General features: G+C 27.9%; 1 protein-coding gene across 1 annotated transcript; it reads left to right on the top strand.

Annotated features, from left to right (window-relative positions):
* Positions 1-1,451: 1,451 nt before the first annotated feature.
* Positions 1,452-22,255, top strand: LOC111612598 (RING finger protein 121-like). The gene is made up of 8 exons (XM_023353830.1): positions 1,452-1,582; positions 10,057-10,097; positions 11,689-11,830; positions 20,621-20,775; positions 20,868-21,096; positions 21,422-21,555; positions 21,631-21,732; positions 21,893-22,255. The coding sequence occupies exons 1-8, from the start codon at positions 1,469-1,471 to the stop codon at positions 22,011-22,013; spliced, it is 1,038 nt and encodes a 345-aa protein (XP_023209598.1). The 5' UTR covers positions 1,452-1,468; the 3' UTR covers positions 22,014-22,255.
* Positions 22,256-22,554: the final 299 nt, after the last annotated feature.

The following is a 22,554-nucleotide window of genomic DNA, read 5'->3' as shown; positions in this document are numbered from 1 at the left end:
TGAAGCCTAAGATAAAATAATAATGAATTTGAAAATGCTCAAAAATTCTATTTTTCATAAAACCAGCATCAAACACAAAATGAAAGGAACTTCTCCATTTTTGGAATTTTGTGTCAAAACAAAGGATCCATTATCAGACAAATCAATAGACTATTTGTGTGTATAGAAAAGTTATTTTAATACTAAAAATTTTAGTAAATATAAAAACAAATGCAATTAATTTTTAATATACTTATCNTGGTTAGGATTAAGGCTTACCGTAAAGAACTCTGCTTCTATTTATACTATTTTAGATGCGGTTTTTTGCGTTTTTGATTGCGTTTTAATAGGGTACATCAACAGAATGTACACTAAGAAGAAATTTTTCGAAAAATTTTCCCCCACGGGGAAGTATAAATTTATAATAGATACATTTTGAGCCACAACAACGCGTGGCGGGGTCTGCTAGTATAATATACATGTCGAAATTCAACCCCACTGAAGGGAGATGGTTAGGATTAAGGCTTAAGGTAAAGAACTCTGCTTCTATTTATACTATTTTAGATGCGGGTTTTTGCGTTTTTGATTGCGTTTTAATAGGGTACGTCAACAGAATATACACTAAGAAGAAATTTTTCGAAAAATTTCCCACCCACGGGGGAAGTGTTATAAATTTATAATAGATACATTTTGAGCCACAACAACGCGTGGCGGGGTCTGCTAGTAAGCTATAAACGTGAGGAATAATAATAATAATAAAATAACTGTTACATATTTTTTTTTAAAAAAAGAAAAAACTGAAGTTGCCTAGAATCGAATCCACATCAAGAAGTTCCAGCATTTACAGATTTTTAGCTACTCGACTACTACCATTCTTACAACATGTAGAACTTTCGAACTTGTGTGCAATGAAGTATTTTTAAAATCACCATTATGGATTCGGCCAGGTCTACGATGATGCGATCGGATGGTAAAGGACGAGACAAATATCACTCGCGAAAGTTTGTAGATCCCAGCTGGAGTCGAAACACTCTCTATAGAATGAGACGTAAGCGTCTTAGTTGACATGACCATGAAATTATCATGAATCATGAATAACACGGGTTGGATCACCCCTGTGGGATAGTCTTTCCCGTCACACATCACGCTGATCTACGTAATGGTAATGAGTAAAAACTGATCGGAGCATTATAGTTTTAATATGTTGATTTATCGTTCTCGATTAATTATAATTGAATATATATTTTATTTTTCAAATATTTTCAAAATAATTTTTAATAATTCAGACTATTCTTCATTGAAAATATTAGTATTTTACTGAACTTTATTTAAAAAAAATCGTTTTAGCATTTTGTTTAAATAGTTATTTATATTTAAAAAGGGAATATTGTTATATTTTAATAAATAATATTACATTAAATATGATTTTTTTTATATCCTTAAGATTCTAGAAATAAATTATTTCTAAAAAAATAATCAAATCGCGTAGATGGCAGTAACTGTATTAATTCTTTTTTTTTTTTCTTTTTGTAACGATATTTGGAAGATGGATTGGGAGCATCACGAGAAGCACATGAGAGATGAAGAATTACAAATTAACGAGGTAAATAACGTTTATAAGGCTTTTTAGAACAGATTACGTGTTTCGTTTAATTGAATAGTCTTAACATACAAAAAACTGTAACAAACACAGAAAAACAATTCTTTTTCTACTTGAAAGAAAGTAAGAAGAAATAGCGAGTCACGTGGTATTTAGTGTAAATTGGAAGATATTAATTTATTCGTAATAAAGAAACAAACAATACTTTTCTCATTTAATTTATTAAAGAGTTGAAATCAGAAATGAAGATTTTTTAATGTTTTAAATATTCTAATAAAAATTGATGCAATAAATTACAAAATTTCATTTACTTGGAAGTAGTGTGTTATATAAAAGTGTCACTTGATTTCCAAGTATGATTGTGTAAAAAAATATTTTCTAACAAAATTATTTACATTAAATCATCATGATCTTATTTATTTCAGATGAGATGCATCACTGAATTTATGAGAGTGATAAAGTGATACAGCCAAAATTATTTGAATTTATTGAATGAAATTTTGTTTGTTTATTTTATTATGTATTTTTTAATGCTGATGTCTGTTTCACACTAGATTCAAATATTTATCTCTGTAATTGAATATTAAACATTTTATCATAGTAGATTTCTGCATTGAAATCTTTGATAATTAAATGTTCAGATAATAAAATTGACCTATTAATATTTGTTAATTTCAAAATATTCAATTATATATTTTAATTGGATGGATTTAACAAGGATCCGGTAACTGAAAGGAAAGTTTCATCTACAAAAATTGAAGGCTGGTGCAACAAGCATTCGAGTGACTGAATTTTTTAAATTAGCTTTTTTTACAGCTTTTATATCTTTTGACCATAACACAGCACTTGGTGCAACATTCAATAATAATACATAGAGAGTTTGCTACTGTTGTTAAAAAACTAATAATAATAACTGCTATATTTATCTTTGAAGTTGTATAGCAGAAAACTTTGGTGCTCTGACAAGTGGGGCAATATCCCATAATTTTCAATTTTATAAAAATCTGAAGATTATAAATGTAAAGTGAAAGTGAATAAAAAAAACACTGTACACAATGCATTTTAAAGTAGCTAATGTAAATTCTGATAAATAAGTCATGTAAAGTTTTTATTATTGTTTACAAAATTTATTTATTCTGTAAACAACAATAAAAAGTTAAAAATCTAAAGTTTAAAACAAACCAAAATATTTTCTTACCTATACATCTTTGAAACAGAATCTATTAAATGAGTTATTCAAACTTTATTCTAAGTGTAAAATGTTTCTTTTCTTGCCTGAAATATTTTATAAAATATACTTGGACTTGTTGCATGAAGTTCTTCAATTAATCCTTGAATAATAATACTTTTTTCCCTCCTTTTGTAAATAAAAATCCTAAATGAGCATATATCCATTTAGTAATAATTTAAAAAACTTATTCTGAAAAATGAACAAGTTAGACATGTCAGTTTCAATATAGACTGAAAACTAAAATAGGATCTAAGTTTTGACATTTATGAATTATGTTGTTTTTGCATCTTGGATACTTAGTAACTCAAATATATGCCTATGGAGACATTTGATCAGGACCACTAGAACTACAAAATATTAAAGATTCAGCCCAATCCACTGGGACTTATTTTCCTTAAAGTTTGTGTGAGGTCATTCATTAACTGATGAAAAACCACTTTACACTAGAATTATTAAATTGTTAAGTCTAGCTAACTTTGAAATAATGGATTTTTTTTCTTAGTAATGGACAAAAGTTAGAACTGTTAAATTTACAAAAATATATATATATTTCAACAAAATACAGATAGTACTATTATGATTAGGAGAAGAAAAGCCTAGCAGAAGAAAATTTCTTAATCAGCATGCTAGACTTATAGTACTATAATTTTCAGATCTCATTCATAGCTGGACAGCTTAGCTAAAAACATGTTTTATCAGCTTTACAGTGATTTTTTTTAATACCCAGTGATGACATTCTAATTTACATAGTTTTACAAATTCATAAAAAATAACAATATTTGTTTTATTTATTTGATATATAAATAAGTAAATATTCATAATTAAAAAATTATGAATACTTATTTATTTTTTAAAGTCATTTAACATAAATTTGATAGTTTTGGGGAATGCAATTCTAATACACCAACAAAATCATGTAAATTAGGTAAAAAATGTGGAAAGCATTGTCAAATGTTAACAAAATAACCTTCAAAAAAGGATAATAAAAAGGTGAATAACTAAATTTAACTGTAAATAAAAATTCTGATGTTCATAACTTTGAAAGAAGTCATTCTACATTTCAATATAATAATAAAACAATACAAAGAAAAATTGAGTTGCTGTTAGGCCAGAAAGGGAATATAATTCCAAATTTATGTATTGAAAGATGAATTTAGAAATTGTCTTAAAATATATTATTGAATTTCCATTTATTCACGGAGAAGTTATAAGAAGAAACTTTATGAAAATTATAAAATGATTAAAATTCAAGAAAAATAGTATGTATTGTAGATGAAAGAATCATAAACACTTTAATAATTGTATTTTGTAACTAATATAATAAACTCATTATAGTTGAAGTAAAGTTTAGTGTAGTCACTTTTCATCAGGACTTATGTGACATTCAATCTTTAAATTAAAGCATGTTAATAAATAACATTGAGGTTCACACAGACTGCTTGGGCCGAACAGTGGAACTTCCTATATCCAAAGTAACAGGCACGTGCTTTGGCTGACTTGATCATTCAGCCATCTTTTCACATATGATATTTCAATATATTATTCATCACACCTGTAGCTATTTTGAAAAATAGGTTATACAACTCTCTTAAAACGAACAGACCTTTCCATTGGTATAAATATAAATGTTGTTGATCTGGAGATGGAATTGAAAGTCTTGAAGAGTGCTTAATCAGAATAAATATACTGAATCCTTTTAACTGCTTTCAAGTTTTTTTTCTTACATTAGTTGTGCCAGTGGAATGGAGTCAGTAGACAAATAGACTGAAATCCAGCAAATTTGAAATGAGCAACTCCAACTCTCTGACCTTTTTTTTTTTTTTAAAATGTCACATTATGATTCCTTTTATAACAAAGATACCACTGGATATCTGAGTATCTTTATCTAAAATTTCTTTCTAAAAAGTTGTATTAAAATTTATGGTGAGAATCAAAAAACAGATATAACAAATTTACCTTGGAAAAACTTTTGAGTATGTAAAGAAACATACAGCTTAATCAGCCAAAATAATTCCTCTTTTAGTAGTTAATTAATAATCAAATATTTATTTAAATTTAATCATTTTAAAGAAAAAATTAAATACAATAAAATGCAAAAAATAATAATTTGATGAATGACATAATAAATTGGTTTGTAAAATAGTTTCTCCCAGCTACTATGGGAATAGTTTTTTCCATATTAATAACCTACCAATGGTTGAGTAAACTCAAGTATATAATAAAATTTTAAAATACAAATTTTGGAAAAAATGTTAATCAATACATACAATCATGACCTGAGAACTTAAGCCAATGAATAATAAGCTGGAACAATCCTATTAATTACATTTTGCAGTTTTCTATTCCTCTTTTAGTTTGTTGCAGTTAGATTCTAATCTTTATTTATTTTTTTCATTGTTTTTCTATTGGATTGATTTAAGATAACATTGTTTTAGAAGCAATAATAAATAGTCATAAATAAATTGCAATCAATAAAAAGGCAGTGAGAAAATTAATTAGTCAAATTAATCAAAAAACAATGGATATCTAAAGAAAAACATCTGAAATGTAGCACCAAGTAAAAATTATGGCACCTGAAATGAAAGTCAAAATTTTTTATTGGGAGTTTCTCTTTGGTAAAGATAAGCTTGACATTTGGAAGTGGTACCATAAACTTTTTGTTGTCACTTTGCATAATTTAGTAACATGATGAAACTTTTAAGAATCAATTTCAAAGACATTCTCTGTTTTTCTCACACATTGGAAGCCAGCCAGCAATAGTGTTTCAGACTCTTGTAAAAATTTTTCATGTAGAATCCATCTGTGTGTCATTCTTCAGCCTATACTTATGCTGCACTAGTGGCTAAGAAGATTTGATTCCTAAACACTGATAGTTGATCGGGTTTACTTTGGCTAACTGTGACTAACTTGTGAAGTTTTCTGAGTTTTCTTCACATCACTAATGCCTGAATATGGGCCAGTTTTCCTTAAAAGACATCCAAGATTGTACATTCCCTGATTGGTATCTTTTTAATTTCAGTTGTCTTCTCCTGGTCTTGCTGGCCTTTGATCTTTTTTTAGATGTTTCCTGTATTTGAGTTATTCTGTTTTCTCTACGTTTTCTTAGGATAGCTCTTTGTATCTTTCTGCTGGCATCACTGAAGATGTCCTTAAATCTCCAAAGCATTTCTTCATCAGAAGGAGATTCTGTTTCTGCTCTGAAGAAGAAAAACATTGCCATGAATGATCATTGTAAAAATAAAAGCCCCTGAGTTGAAGAAAATGACTCCTTCTGATGAAGAAATGCTTTGGAGATTTAAGGACATCTTCGGCGATGCCAGCAGAAAGATACAAAAAGCTATCCTAAGAAACCATAGAGAAAACAGGATAACTTGAATACAAGGAGCATCTAAGAAAATTATTGGCATATTGCTCTTGATTTATATTGCCAATATTTAAAACCAGTCAATTAATACAATCACACATAGAAAAAGTCATTTGCTTTATGAATGACTCGTAAGCTACTTAATTTCAACTTTTTTGTGTAACATATGATATAATCAAAAAATATAATATATAAAGGTTAAGATATTTTTACAAATGCAAAGTCAATCAGTTATTGTGTAATGTTTTGTTATTTTTGATTGGGTAATAGCAAAATTGTACTGAGCCTAGCATTTGTTATATAGAGAGTACAGCTCTCTAGGTAATGTAAATATATTCATTTAAATTAATAAAAGTTATTTTCTGAAAGTATAGAGCATGTCATGTGTGATACACACAACATTTTGGTGTTAAATGGCTTTTATAGATGACTATCTTTTTGATATCTAAATTTATTGAAGTGTCTATTTTCTAAGAAATTTCTTTAGATACTAATTGAAAAGTATTTTTTGTACTTTGCATTTTACCAATGGTAAAATTCAAGGTCAGAGTTGATAAAAATTTTTTGACTCTGACTCTGCCCTAAAACATCTGACTTTGGCGACTGACTCCACAACACTAGGCTGTACACCCATGTGCAGTACTGTATCAAATTCAGTTTCACCTGCTTCTAGAATGTTTGAAAATAGAGAGTAATTTTTAATGCCTGCAGTCTTGTATAAACTATTTTACATTATGGAACTTTGATGTATTTGACATACTATTTTTATTTTATTTTTTTCTTTTTGAAATTTTTGACTGTTTATTTGACTGTTTGACTCTTGAGACACTCACCTCACTACCTCATCTATTGAACATTATGAATTTATGTGCTGACATACTGTATGCAATTTTATTTTTAATGCAAATTTTTAAAATTCTGGTAGAAGTGAAAAATTATATTTTTTAATCTGAAAGAAGTTTACAAGCAAGTTCTAAATAATGTGCATTGTATCAAGAAAAATAATGTATTATGTTCTTTGGTCTGTGATTTTGTTACAATGCAGATTTATTTTCACTATGAGAAATATGATGATGAGAAATAACTTTTTATTTGGAGGGAGAAAAACATTAAAAATTAAAATTATTGGGTTTTACCTTGTTTATTTTAATATATTCCAAATCTATAGTTTTCATATATTGATGTCTACAAAAAAATTGTTAATCCAAAAGTTCATAAAAAAATACAGTGGGTGATTGGTTAACGAACACTTTCGCGAAAGTTTTTTATGATCGGACAACGAGCACATGTTCGGATAACGAACACTTCACTGAACAAACACAAGAAGAAGCGACATAAAATAGCGAATACCGATTGGTCTTCCTTTGTCTTCAGGCAACAATTCGAAACTTTTCGGAGCATGGGAGGCATCAACATCGACGTTCTACCCAGTATATACTGATGGGATAGTATTTCCCCGAACTTTGAAACTCTCCCTTGTAATCCAGCCTTTTATATTTCTGACAGAAACAATTCTTTTATGTTTTCTTCTGAAAATGTGGATTTATGCCAATATTTGCTATTAAAGAACTTTTGAAGAAGTGGGAGGATGTCAGAACAACAGTCTTAAAATGGCATCCAAACCAGGTTGAGGTTAATAGGCCTAGGGATCTCTACAATTACAATGCTAATAATTACTTCTGAAAAATCATGAAGAAGACAGAAAAGCAATCGACACTGAACAGTTTTTTCAACCCCCACAAACGGAAAAACATGACTAATAAAAATGCAAGACCGTGTATATATGTATTTTTATTATTACATATGAATAAACATGATGGATCAATTGCAAGTTGCAATGAGCAATTATTTATTGTAATATCATCACAATGCCAGGCTGCAATTTTTAATTTATTTAATTTAAAACATATGCTCCCGATCCCAAGAGTGCCATCATTTTAAACTGAAACTGACAAATTGAAAAATCATCATCTATTTGCTATTCAACCTTACATTTCTTAGGCATTTTGTAATCAGCCTACAGAGCTTTAGGCAATTAAGAAAGTGAACTTCAATTTGTTTAATTAGCCTTATCGATTCTAGGCTTATTGTAATGTCTTAACTTCTCTGCAGTGCTAGCACAATGTCCCTTTCCTCTTTTTGTGTTAGTACATTGGTCATGTTTTCAAACACCCCTTGAAAACATGGCTTTGCCCAGTTTGCTAATGTGTGTGTAATAGTCACAGTTGCTTTTTTGAGTTAACATTTAGTAGAATTTAAATAATTACATTTCATTTTGTGTGTCATGTTTATATTTAGAGTGACTTAGAAATGGAGATGGATATAGGAACATTTGTTGAAGAAGAAAATATATGGGACAATGATACTATAAATGCTTCCGAAAAAGAAATGTGTTGTATGAAGTAGAAATTTAATGAAAAAATGAAATAATATAATAAGAATGACAACATAATTAAAAAACCTTGGATGACTTCAAGTGTAAATGAAACTCATTTAATTTGTTTAATTTAAAACAAATCAAATGTGTTTCTTAATACCTCTCTTCTGTTTCTACAAGGCAGAAATGCTAATGTTACTTTTCGCATCAGTCATTCATAAATTATCAGAATACCATCAAAAAAATGGAACTGTAAAAACTTCATGTGACAAGTTTAAGGACATGAAAATTCTATAAGTCATTTTATAGAATCTAGAAAATGGTTCCTCTCCTTACTATTCTAGAACCTCTGTTAAATGGACATCACAACAATTATATCTTTCCTCTGAATATTTTAAACATGGTATTTTTTAAATGGTATTTATGTTTAACATGAAAATGGTATTAATGATTTAACATGGTATTTTTAATGTTGTCATTATTTTTTAAAAATAATGACAACATTATTATTAAAAATTATTTTAGAAAATCTTTATCTTTTGTTTGCAGAAAACAGTGTTCACTTAATCAAAGTTTAAATAATCTAATAGACATATCACTATGCTGGTTACTAGACATTTTGTCTGCTAAGTATTAAGGCAAGTGCACACTTGGGTGAAGAGATAGGATGGCTGAAATTAATGGGATGGCATTAGTATGTGTGTATTTGGTCACATTGCAGTTGTCAATCAAGAAGTATTTAGTGCAAAAGAGTGAATATATTCAGCTTAGGCATTTTTTTCTTGGTATGAGTGTTAAGTTGCCTATTATTAGAAGAGGATGCTATAAATTATATAATTCTTCATAGTTTTGCATCAGAGAAATTAGTCTTATCTGCCATGTTAAAGGAAATATTTACAAATGACAGTGTTTCCCTCAAAAAAGGGGGCAATTTTGGTTAATAAGTGCCAGGAAGTTTTATTAACTACACACCTAGGTTAGTGACCTTTTTGGTTTGAGATGGAAATGAAGTGGAAGTACATCTTTCATTCTTGAGGTGGCAACACTCAAGAATGAAAGATGTATTTTCTTTGATGCAACTCATCCTCTCTGTTTGCCTGAATAGTGCTGCATGTTCATAACTTAAAATGTAGCCATTTTTTTTTCTCTGCTCACTCTGCTGTCCTCATCTATCCATCCATTTGTCTAAGTTGTGCTTACCTTTATAGATCTCCACTAAACCTAGTGTCCACTTCATCTAGATTTTACTATATATATATGCAGTATGTATATATATATAGTATGTAGTTAAATTTCAAATTTCATTCAATATAAAATTTTATTTTAAGTTGATGACTAATAAAATAAAATATTTATTTACAATTTCATGTTGTTCATAGTTTAAATAATTTGAATTATATTAATAGATGTAATTCCGATTAAATATGAATATTTAAGTTTTTAAATTTTATAAATATAATTGATTTTATATTTCTGCAATAATAACAATAAATTTGTAATTTCAGACAGTTGATTTTTCAAAGTTGTCAGATGAAGAAAAATGGAGGTATGTATATTTATAAAGTTGATTCTTCTTATTACCACTAGTACATTTTTTAATTATTTATAATATATCAAATTTTCTTAATATAAATGAAAAAAATTCTATAACAAATTTTATACAAAATAGTTTCCTGATAGAATTTTTTATTAAAATTTTTACTATATATCAATTATAATTAATAAATTTGTTTTATTTTGCCAAAAATTATGCAAACATTGAAAAATTTTCATTTATATAATTATTTAACAATAATTTGTTAATAAATAATTTGAAAAAAATTAATTTTACAAATAATAAGTTGTTTGGAATTTTGAGTAAATAAATAATAACTACATATAAACACCAATAAACCAGCAAATAAATTAATAAATTAAAAACAAATGTTTTCTTCCGTTTTAAACTATCATCATCATTCTTTGAATAAATAATTAAAAAAAAAAGACTAATTTTTTGATGTTTATGATAGAAAAATTCTTTATATGTATATCACACACACATTACATCATATATATATGTGTAATCTACTATAAAAAGGTGTGTATCATATATCAAATTTAACAAATGATATTATGTTAGGGCTTCTTAAACTTTTTTCATTTGTGTCAATCTTTTGTCCAAGAATGTTTAAGTAACCTTGGGTACAAAGTTTGGCACCAATCAAAACAACTGAGTGATTTCTGTTCATTATCTCAGGAAATAAATATTTATGAAGCCTAAGATAAAATAATAATGAATTTGAAAATGCTCAAAAATTCTATTTTTCATAAAACCAGCATCAAACACAAAATGAAAGGAACTTCTCCATTTTTGGAATTTTGTGTCAAAACAAAGGATCCATTATCAGACAAATCAATAGACTATTTGTGTGTATAGAAAAGTTATTTTAATACTAAAAATTTTAGTAAATATAAAAACAAATGCAATTAATTTTTAATATACTTATCAGATTATCTCATATTTACTTANAATTGGCCATTCCAATTAAAATATATTCCCAAATATTTTATTTGATTCACTACTTCTATCGGTTTATTGTTTAAATAAATACTTTTTTCTTGTTTGGATAATTTCACATTATTTCTAAATATGAGAATTTTTGATTTTTCGATGTTGATAATTAGATAAATTGATGTAATTAAACTATTATGTTTTCTGTAAGAACATAAAATTTTGCTGGTATTATCTTGCATGATGGCATGTGCAATGCAAAGTTTCAAAAAGTAAATGGTAATATAATGAAGCTCAATGGAAGAGTAGACTTAATTGAAAAATATTAGTAGATCATAGTGAGAAAGGATGTAAGAATGCTTTATTTCTGATATGTATCCATAAAATGATTTTTAATTTCAAATCAAAATGGTTTCATAATTATTTTTGCTAACCAGTATTGTAGAATATGACAGAGGAACATTTTGGGTTGAAGTAACATCCTTTGTGAATATTTGCCAAAGTATTCATGACCTCCAAATTTTGTTATGTGACCTATATGTGGTTGCAGTTCATAGTTTAAGAAGTCCTGTATTATATTACTTGTTTCAAAAAGTAAGCTTTGTGTAAGAGTTAAAATTATAAATCAAATTTCAAAATCTTTCAGGATAGTCCATAAACAATTACATGAGAAACATAAAGGACATGAAAATATGCATGCAATGATGATATTAATTCTAATAGCATCTGTTCTAGTTGCTCAAGTGGTCTTAGTAGAATGGAAAAAAAGGCATTACAGATCGTATCAGGTAATTTTTAAAAAATTATTACTATTTAATTTATTAATTAGTTGAAGCAGTAAAACTCTAAATAAAATTTGAAATTAAATATTAAGAATATTTTTATAAATCAAACATCACCTTAAGTTACTCTTGCAATTAAAATTTTTAATGATTTTAATAATGTTTTGATCTAGTTAATGATTCTTCTGTTGCAGAACATAAAACACAATAGAAAATACTAAACTTTAAAACATTATAGAAATGAAATGTAGTATTCAAAAGTATAATTACAAAAATAATATTAAATAAAATAAATAAAGCAAACTATATTTCATATAATGATTTGCAAGTGGTGGCTGCATTTCACTGGTTAACACAGCTCTGGCATCAATTTGCCTTGTAAATTCCCAAGATTTCCAATTGCTTCAGGATCATCTTATCATCCATAGGTCTAATAATCTTAGCATTGGCTTAAATTACTTTCATGATAGATTTGTTAGCGAATATTGATAGAGTAGTGTTTCTTAGACTTTGTTTGCTGATCATTTATGTTCCTTAATTCTACATAGGAAGTTCATCATGGTTGTGCCAATGTACTCCATTTTTTTTTTTTTTTTGTTGAATTGGTGAGCTTGTATGGTGTAGAATAAATACCAGACAAACTGGAAGGATCCTATGGATCTTTGTCATTGTGTAAAAGTTTGAAAACAGTGGGATTGTGTTTAAAAGCAAGGCTCAGATTGTTGTGGTTCACAATCTCCTTATGTATCTTATGCAAGGCATGGAAATATCTTAATTAATGTTACCCTTTTTTTATCACATGATATCTTTCATTCATCTTGTATGTTTAAAATGTATTAATTAAGCTGTTTATTAACTTAGTCAGATAACCATGTTGCAGCACTACCTTCCTGACGTAATTGTTCACATAAAGGGCTGTCCATGAATGACACCCACAGTGGAAAGGGAAGGGGGGGTTGAACTTTAGTAGACATTCATTTAATGTCATTAAATTTATACAGTTTATGCATTTTATCACTCATAAAGTGATAAAGGTTTTAAGGGGAATTGAGTTTTGTTGGATGTTTGAAGGGGGAGAGGGTTATGGAAACTTGGAGAAACTGGGACAATGGGGAGAGGGGGAGTAAAAGTTTCAAGAAATATGTGGACATATTCTATGGACAACCCCTAAGGTGTCAAGCATATTGATGCAATGTGTAAAAGGATCCTCTTTATTAATGATCTGAAAGAAGGTAATTTTACACGATGGAGATGCACAGACATGTAAAGAACAAAAATAGAATGATAGATAGGTTTCCAGTATATGCTGGTATGGATCTCATGTTTTTTAAAATGTTGACAGAGATGTCTAAAAAATGCCTCAATGTGGCTTTCCTGTTCCAATAATTTAATATCATTTTTAATATATTTTGAAATGGAAATATTTATCATTAAATTATATTAATTATTGTGAGGTAGCAGGGGGCCACTGGGATGATCCCTAATGACCACTTACTCTGCACGAGTTGGTAAAACCCGCTCTCGGTTTGTTGGATGGCTTAGGAGGGCAAATCGAGTGGGGTGAGGTCGTGATGAGGTGTCCAAATAACTACACGGGTTGAACAATATTAACACATTTAATAAACAATTAAGAGATTATACATATCAAACGAAAAAGCATAAACAACACACGCGCAAATAATAAAAGGAATCTATTCTATATCTATGTTCTAACCTAAACTAAAGATCGAGAGAGACCTCTTTAAGAGGGACGTTTTGAGGAGAGAGAGACAACATTTGGGCAAGGGTTTACCTCGTAGGACTCGATCACTTTATATAGGGCGTTGGTAGGACACACTGGGATCGGCAGTTTCTAATTGAAGTTTCCTTGGATGGCAATATGGAGCGATGGACGGTATGGCGGTATAGAACTGATGTCCCTTGATGTCCGCTTGGCTATGTCCGTAGAGGGTGTACGCTCCGTTGCTCTCTGACTGTAGAGATCTTCAGCTGTCCGCTCAGAGGGGTTACTTCAGCGGGGTCCTCTTCTGCAGTCCGCTCAGGGTGTTTACCTGACGGGGTCCTCTTTGGCAGTCCGCCCAGAGGTGCAAATCCAACCCCTTTTTATACATGGTTAGCGTGGGAAATATCTGGGACTTTTCTAACGTAATTGTCTTGGCTGGGTATGCTGTTTACTTGATTTTTGACAGTTCTGCAGATTTATTACCATCTCTCCTGTCACAGTGACGCAGTTATGATCATCGACGTCACCTCGACTGACCAGTCAGTATTAAAATTGTCATCACATGAGGTGATGACTGGCCATCTCCGGTAACATGATATAGTTTCTCACCGGACGGTCTACCCTTGCAGGTGACCTTATTTGTTACCCTCCACACAGTAACAGTGGCCTGTCATCGTTAATTGGTTACTTACCTGCATCTTATATTTACGTTAGACATGGACGATCCCCTGGTGTGAGGGGAGTCCTTCTTCGCACGATGAAAGTCACCTTTGATGTGACGCAGTTCAGTATGAAAATTTACACTTGCGTCCGAATTCTCATTATTATTAAATGATATGTGTGAGATATGAAAGATTTTTGGTTAGGCCACTAAGGCAAACCTCTAAGAAAAAGGAACATGTGCAATAGATTTTTAAAAACTCAATTTATTTTTATGTGACATAACTATGTATAGGTTCAGTAAAAGATGCCAATTCTAGGATGGTTACTCCAACAGTAACCTTAAACCCAATTGTCAGTGAAAAAATTACAAAAATAAAATGGCCATGTCATACCGAATCGCAATCACAATAATTCAATGCAATAAACAATAATAATTATTACAATAATAATTTTCCTAAGACTAACCCTTAATACTACACTTACTCTAATAAAAAGAAAATTGAAAATAGGGGGCTAGTAGTAGTGAAGATGGTGGATAGTATAGGAAAGAATACCTGGATCTTTTGGTTACTGTGTGCTTCTTAAATGCAAAATACTTGCTTCTATCTTTCTTTCCTCAGTCCTTGAGGGTTTTCCTGTATATTCTATCATCAGAGTCAGTTACACATTTGGACTCTTCATGCTGAAATGTTGGCTCTAACACAATAACTTTGGCTCGGAAATTTCAAAGTTCCTGCTTGAAGTTCTAGCCTTACTTGACTCTCAGCTACGAGACATTGTTAGATCTCTCTCCTTTTGTGGTCTTCTCTCTTCGAGCACCAATCCAAAAGTAACCTTCCTTTGCTTCGTATGTCCTCAGGTAACCTCACATACAATATTAGTGAATTCTAGGAAATGGTCCTCACCTCCAAGGAAGAATAATTAATAAGATTAGAAAGTTCTAGAAGGTTTTCCACCTTCTAGAACTTTCTAATCTTATTAATTAGAACAAAAAGCAGGGAAAAAGTGTACGAAGGACAAAATTCCTTCGTACACTTTAAAAATCCTTTATTATTTTTTTATTTATTAATATGGCACAGTATGCCATATTAGTAAATAAAAAAATAATAAAGGAATGGAAGAGTAAACTCAGAGCAGTAAATGGAAACAAAATTATACTTCCTGTTTTTAAAATTAGGAAATTAATATTTTTCTTATGTCTTTAAATTTTTCATTTCTAAAAAATACAGATCTTTTATTTTTTCTTGTGTACATTTTTATTATTATTTGGTTTTATCATTTGGTTAATTTGTTTTACCATTTTATAATGTAAAGCCATGTGTTTGTGATGTTTTTATATGCAACATACGACATATTGTGGCATAGTAAACACTAGTATTGTGTTTTATTTCAAAGACACGTGACAAGTTTTCCATCAAATTCCTTTATTAGTTGAGTCGATACGGTAACGGTACATTGTTTTGTACTCGTTTCGGGCTTTGCCCCTCTTCAGTCAACTAAAATACAATATATATTTTTTTAACTTATTACAATAGAGAATTTACATAAAACAATGAGTACATAAATGATATATAGACGTACCTTTTGGTTACACTTTGTATAATTTAAAAACATGTAAAATCTGCTTTAATGTTTTGTAAATAAACTAGTATATATTACAAATTAAAAGGTTAAAATCTTCCAGAATCTTCCCTTTTAGGTAGATTTTGATACAATACAACTGAAAAATTTTTAGCTGTTTCCGCCCCCTTTTTCACCTTCCACCCCCTTTTTGTCTTTTGCACTGGTATCTCTAGTGTTGCTACATATGACATTTGCCACCTTGTGGTTTGATTTTTACTAAAATCTGTCTTGGAAGAATTATTTCTAGGAGAAATTGCTTTTCACAGAAGAAAAAAATTTTTTCACAGAAAAAAATTTTTATTTATAATATATTAAGCCAGTTTTCGTTTATTTTAAGACGTAAGTTTTTATTTATACTGTCTTTACTTTTCATGATTTCTATGGTTTCTTTAAACTTCCTGTTGTATGTTAATTTTTCTTTATGCATTATTTCTATGTTATCTCTATCTATATTACAGTTGTTTATAGTACAATGTTTGTAAAATGCAGAATTTATTCTATTGTATTTTAGGTCTGCTATGTGTTCTTTCAATCTAGTTTTTACTTTTCTTTTTGTTTCTCCTATGTAATGTTTTTTGTTTGTGCAGGTACACGGAATTTCATATACTACACCTTGGTTTTCGGTCGGTATTTGCTGGTTTTTCTTCTGGTTCGAGGTTCCACATATTGTTAATATGTGGAACTGTGGAATTGTTAATATGTGGAACATACCACATATTGTTAATGTTGTTCTACATTAGCTATACCAGCTGTTGTAAAATGAATAAGTATTGAAAAAAGTTTTTGCTATAGTAATAAAGTAGTTTACCTCCAAATTTTAATAAATAATAATGTAATAACTTTTATTAAATAATATATTTTCAATACACTAATAAACTTTGAAAATTACAATAGAAAATTATATATAGTAGAATGTTAGAACAGAAGATTATAGGATGAAAAATAATGGTATATTATAATTATTACATTAGCATGTTTTTGTCATCATATTCAAAATGTACAAGTTTTAGATGCTGGATTAATTAAATTTAAAAAATAAAAAAATTAAATAAAATCATTTGACAAAGCTTGATTAAATTATTTATTTAGTCAAAGTTAAGGTATAAACTTTAAAGGGTGCTTTATCCTGTTAAAACAATTTACATTGAAACAATGATTACAACACTAATGGAATTGTTTTTCAAAGTTAAATGTTTGATGAAAAAAAAACAGTTATGTTTTAAGATGAGTTATGAAATTAAATAGTAATGAATGAGTTTATTTATAACCTCATATCATAGTGGTAATAATGCTGTATTTTTAAAAATTCTTTTGAAGGTTGTTTCATTTTTGAATTTTTATTCTTATTTTAAAAAAATCTAATCAGAATTTATAAAACTTAAATATAAGATTTCTAATATATTATATTAAATTCTCAATTATATACAAATTATAATTGATTTGTCTTAAGTAAAAATATGTCAGTTTCAAAATACTAAGAAATTACTTTTAATTATTTGCTATTTTAATTCTACTTTTTCTACATGTGTTATGTATGAGAACATTAGAAAAACTTAGAATCAGTATTTTATTTAACAGATTTTGGATTTTCTAAGGGAAGCTTTAATAAAAAATATTTAGTAATATCTATCTATATTACTTTATTTCAAAAATATTTATCACTAAATTTTAAATATAGTTTTCATAATTTGAGTAATAAATTATAGTAAAATTTACAATTGCATTAATAAAATATAATAATCCAGTAGAATATTTAACAAAACTTATATTTTCAGCTATTCCTAAAATTGTTTTCAGGTTACAAATCATCTTAAATCATTCAACATTACCAAGCATTATAAGATTAGCAAAAATGATTATAAAGTTAATAAAAGTGAATCAATATATTTTTTGGATCTGATCTCTGACTCCATTTTCATCACTTGACTTACAAGATGTGATAAGTCTGGAAAAATTAGCTAAATTTAGGCCACATCAAGATATATTATAAAGTTGTATTAAAATTGATTAAAATATCTCTAACTCAAATTTCTCCAAACAGCAGTGAAACAATTCTAATGAATTTTTAATTGAACCATAATATGGCTAATTAATTATAATTAAGTAATTTGGACTAAAAGTAGGCAGTTAAGCCACTATTTTGTATTAAAGTGTCCTGCATAATCCTTATGCATCAGCTCTTTAATACAAAATACATAATTAGTTAAATTGGCTGAAAATTAGTATGTTATAGTTCTTGACAAACTATCAAAATTCTACATGGACACAAATCTTGAAAATGATTAGTTTTTTGCTAGAGCAGTTTGAATATTTGTGGTGTGTATGTGTTATTTATGCAATACTGAACACCATTACCATTTTTATCTGCCTCAGACTGTGACTAGAATTTCTTTTGATTTAAAATTGTTTTTTACACTTATTAGAGTACAGTATATTGGATTTTTAGTTTTTTACATCAATTCTGGTTTTTTAAACTCAATTTTGAATATTTACTCCTTAGTTTTCTTAAAAAGTCTCCGGATATGTAGGGTAACTACACCAGTAATTGACACTGTACCAGTTATTGCCTTTTAGAAATTAAAATTTTTAAAATTAGTTAGTTAAACATGAAAATTGTTAAGTTACACCATCTACTGTTAGAGAATTAAATTAAAATCATACAGTGTAAGAATTACTCCAAAGGGGAGCCACTGAGGCTTTTATTTTTGAGTTAATTTTGACAAATAAGTTAGCTGGTAAAATATTACAGTTGAAAATAAGTCAATTAAATCTGTAAAAAGTATTTTATATAAAAAAATTTTTAAGGAAAGGTTCTATTTGTAATTAATGACATTATAAATATTACAGATTAATTTTAATTATGTTTACATTTTATTTAAACTACAGGTTATATATTAATTGTAGATAACAATTACAGGAATTTTCAAAAAGCAAAAACTCACATGTACTATACACTGGAACTATAATTCAACAGAATAACACCTACAGGAATTTTGTATATGGTGTTAACAAAAAATATTCTTTCAGAGAAATATTTGTTTTCTAATCATTTTGAAAATAGCTTTTGATAAAGTAAAAATTTACCTATCAGTATGGCATTTTGTATTTAAGAAAAAAGTTTAGACAGTCAAATCTTGGGTGTCAAACACCTTTCTTATAGAACAATTTGGTTTACGAATAAAATTTTGAATTCATTTTTGCCCCAATTGCTGAACAAGCTACTCAACAGAACTAGATATCGATGATCAACTTCCTATACTGCCTATGTTAAAGAATGTCAATGGCCAACCAATCAATAACAGGACTATCAATTCAGAAGTTAGTGGTGCTGAGATTGCTTTGTGTCACAATACAAATCACCAATGATATTGCTATTTAAATTATATTTCAATGTGCTTGCAGGAAAGATACTGTTTCTGTTTTTCAGTATGTGCCATAGTTTAATTCAAACCAAATGAATTAATAAAAACTGCATTAATTGAGATTCACATAAAATAAATGGCATTCATGAATTAATGTTTAAATATGCTTAAATTAAATTAAGTGACAAAAGTTTAATAATATAATAGTATATATTATAATAATAATATTTAATATTCATTAAAACTAGGTAGCCAGTTAATTAAAACTAAAAATAATAATAAAACTGGCCTTTATACTGAAACTGAAAATAAAATCAATTAATTAATTAATTTTAGTTTAAATTAAAATTGAAATCAAATCAATTGAAACATTATATTTTGGAAAGTGTGGATAAAGTACTTGTCAGTCTTGATTGATTTGGTTAAATTTCATCCAGGCAGTCAGAGTTGAGTCTCTATAGCACTAGTTTGTGAAATGGTAATATAGATAATATGTTATATATAGTATTGCCTTTATAGGCATTTTTAAGCATAAATTAATCTAAAAAGGTAAAAAAAAAAAAGATTTTGTTTGGGGGTTGAATGGATTAATATTAATACATTGTATATTGTTTCTTATGGGAAAATTTATGTTGGTTTTAGAACAAACTGGTTTTTGAACAACTTTTAGAGACGAATTAAATTTTAAACCTGAGTTTTCACACTTAATTCATCCCTAAAAGTTTATATGATTGTATATTTATATTTCTCAACATATGAAACCTAAAACAGACTTAGTAATTGAGATTTCTGTATGTTACTAATTTGAATTAATTTTACAAGTGTGTATCTTTGTCCCATCCATTTTGATTTTCCTCATACAATATAATTACAAAGAAGTTTTGAACTACATTTTGTCTCAAAATGAGTCAACAATATATCATGCAAGGTATTTCTAGGGGAGAAAACAAATTGATGCATTTGCTGTGAAATTTTGGTAGTTGTAGTGTTTATGAGGGTGTATTTGAAATTTGTGTATACAAAACAACATAGTTCAAAGTGTCCATGTAATTTGATAATAATACAGCTCTGACTAGAATAAATTAAAAGGATTAAAAGTAAATTAGCATAAAGTTTTGGCACTAAAAGTGTGTTAGGTATATTACTATATGTAACATATTTTTCTTATTTAAAATATCAAATTAAATATAATAATATAATTTAATAATATAATATAACTGTTTATTTTAACAAAAAATTGAAATAAAATGATTTTTTTATTTTTAAAGTTTTAAATTTATTTTAATATCACAAATGTTGTGAATAATTCTTGCAATGTATTTATCTAGTAAAAATAATGTTTAAATTATAAATCTAAAAAATAAATTTAAACATTATATCTTAATTATTTAAGTTAGTAAAGTTTGGTATATTTCTCTTAAATAGAGAGTTTCGCTTCTAGGAATGTGGATAATACCCATTATAGTCTCTATACATCATGGATGGTGGCGATTTATTATAATCTGGTTTGTTGTTACTATACTTACTGGTATTGTTATGAGTAAAGCTCTCCAAAAACCAATATCAGGTACAACTCCACGGTATGTAAAAATAATACTTGAATTATTTTATCATCAAATTCTTTAATTTGCTAATACTTGAAAAAACTTTAATAATTAATTTATATTTACAGACTTGTGTACAAATGGTTTTATTTGATATATATGTTAAGCTATGGACTAGGAATAATTGGCTATATTGTGATGATGTTAACATTGTTGGGTGTGAACCTCATTTTCAAATCAAAAGCCCAACCCTGGTTTGATTTAGGTTTGATGACATTGTTCTATGGTCTATATTATGGTGTTTTGGGAAGAGATGTAGCAGAGATCATTACAGATAAAATGGCTGCAACTATTGGGGTAAAGTTTAGTTAAGCACTTTTTAATAAATATAATTATTTCAATAGTATAATATATTCAAAAACTCTTACATGAAAATAAAGTAATAGAGACTAATATATGAATTCTTATAATCAGTTGATTTTTATTTTTTAAGTAAGGATTCCCATTTCTTTTCATTGGATTATTAATAATATCAGTTTTAGCCAAAACAATAATAATAATTCATATTTACTGTTAAGGAAAGTATTTTTTCCTTAGATTGCTTTTAATTTCAAACATTGAATTTGAAAATTGTTTTTAAAAATCCAATGAAGAAGAAATATGCAAAATTTTCATTCTGCAGTATTACACAACAACAGGAGTTCCAGTACGGCAGTTAGAACCCCACATTTGTGCAGTGTGTGGAAATAAGATATTGATTCAAGATAACTCCGAAGCAATTGTCGAAAAAACATTTAAACTTGCCTGTGGTCATACGTATCCTTTACACAGATATTGATTTAAATTTTTCTATTTTTCAATCTTGTGTTATTTACTTTAAACAATGAACAGCTTTCATGAATTTTGCATTCGAGGATGGTGCATTGTAGGAAAGAAGCAAACATGTCCATATTGCAAAGAGAAGGTAGATTTGAAGAGGATGTTTTGCAATCCGTATCCTTTCTTATTAAACTTATGTATATAGAGTTTTATACACTTACAGAAATTTTAACTTAAAAATTTAAGATATATATTTATTTTTGGTATTGATTTTATATATATATTTTTTTAATTTGACAGAAAAATTAATATTTTCCTTTACATATTATTAAAGATGGGAAAAACCACATGTATTTTATGGTAGTTTCTTAGATTTTGTCCGATATCTCGTTGCATGGCAGCCGTTGATCATAGTATGTGTGCAATTCATCAATTACACTCTTGGATTAGAATAAAAGAAAGAAAATATGATCTGCAGAATACAAATTAAAACATTTTGTTTGAACTTTTATTTTTTCTGTCGATGAACGTTTAAAACTTAACAAAGTGCCATTCCCATCCTTTTTATATTGGAAGTTGTCCCCATTTAAACTTTAATTTCTAAAAACAATGTAAATTTTTACAAAAGCAAAAGTCTTACTTATGAAGAATGTATACAGTTAGGCAAGGATGATAATAAATCGTGCAATTTTCTGAATTTTGATGGGACCACAAATGATTTTATATTTATATTGACTTAAATTTTTATTTTAATTTAAACAGATATTTATTTTATTTATATTATAAATTATTATAAAAATATTTTGCTTTAAAAGATTTGTATAAAATATTTAAAAATTAATCAAAACAATCAGATTATTTAATTTATTTTTCATTTGAATTTGAAAAAGTTACTTTTAGACAATTATTGAAACATTCTAAACTAAAATTAGTCCCAGTTACAACTGAGTACAAAAACTTAATCTAAAATGAAAAATATTAACTTCACATTTCTAT

The sequence above is a fragment of the Centruroides sculpturatus genome, unplaced genomic scaffold (assembly GCF_000671375.1).
Source record: "Centruroides sculpturatus isolate CEXI.00-Female unplaced genomic scaffold, Cexi_2.0 scaffold3, whole genome shotgun sequence".
NCBI lineage: Eukaryota > Metazoa > Arthropoda > Arachnida > Scorpiones > Buthidae > Centruroides > Centruroides sculpturatus.
Note: the sequence above shows the minus strand (reverse complement) of the source record. Positions and strands in the feature narration are given on the sequence as shown.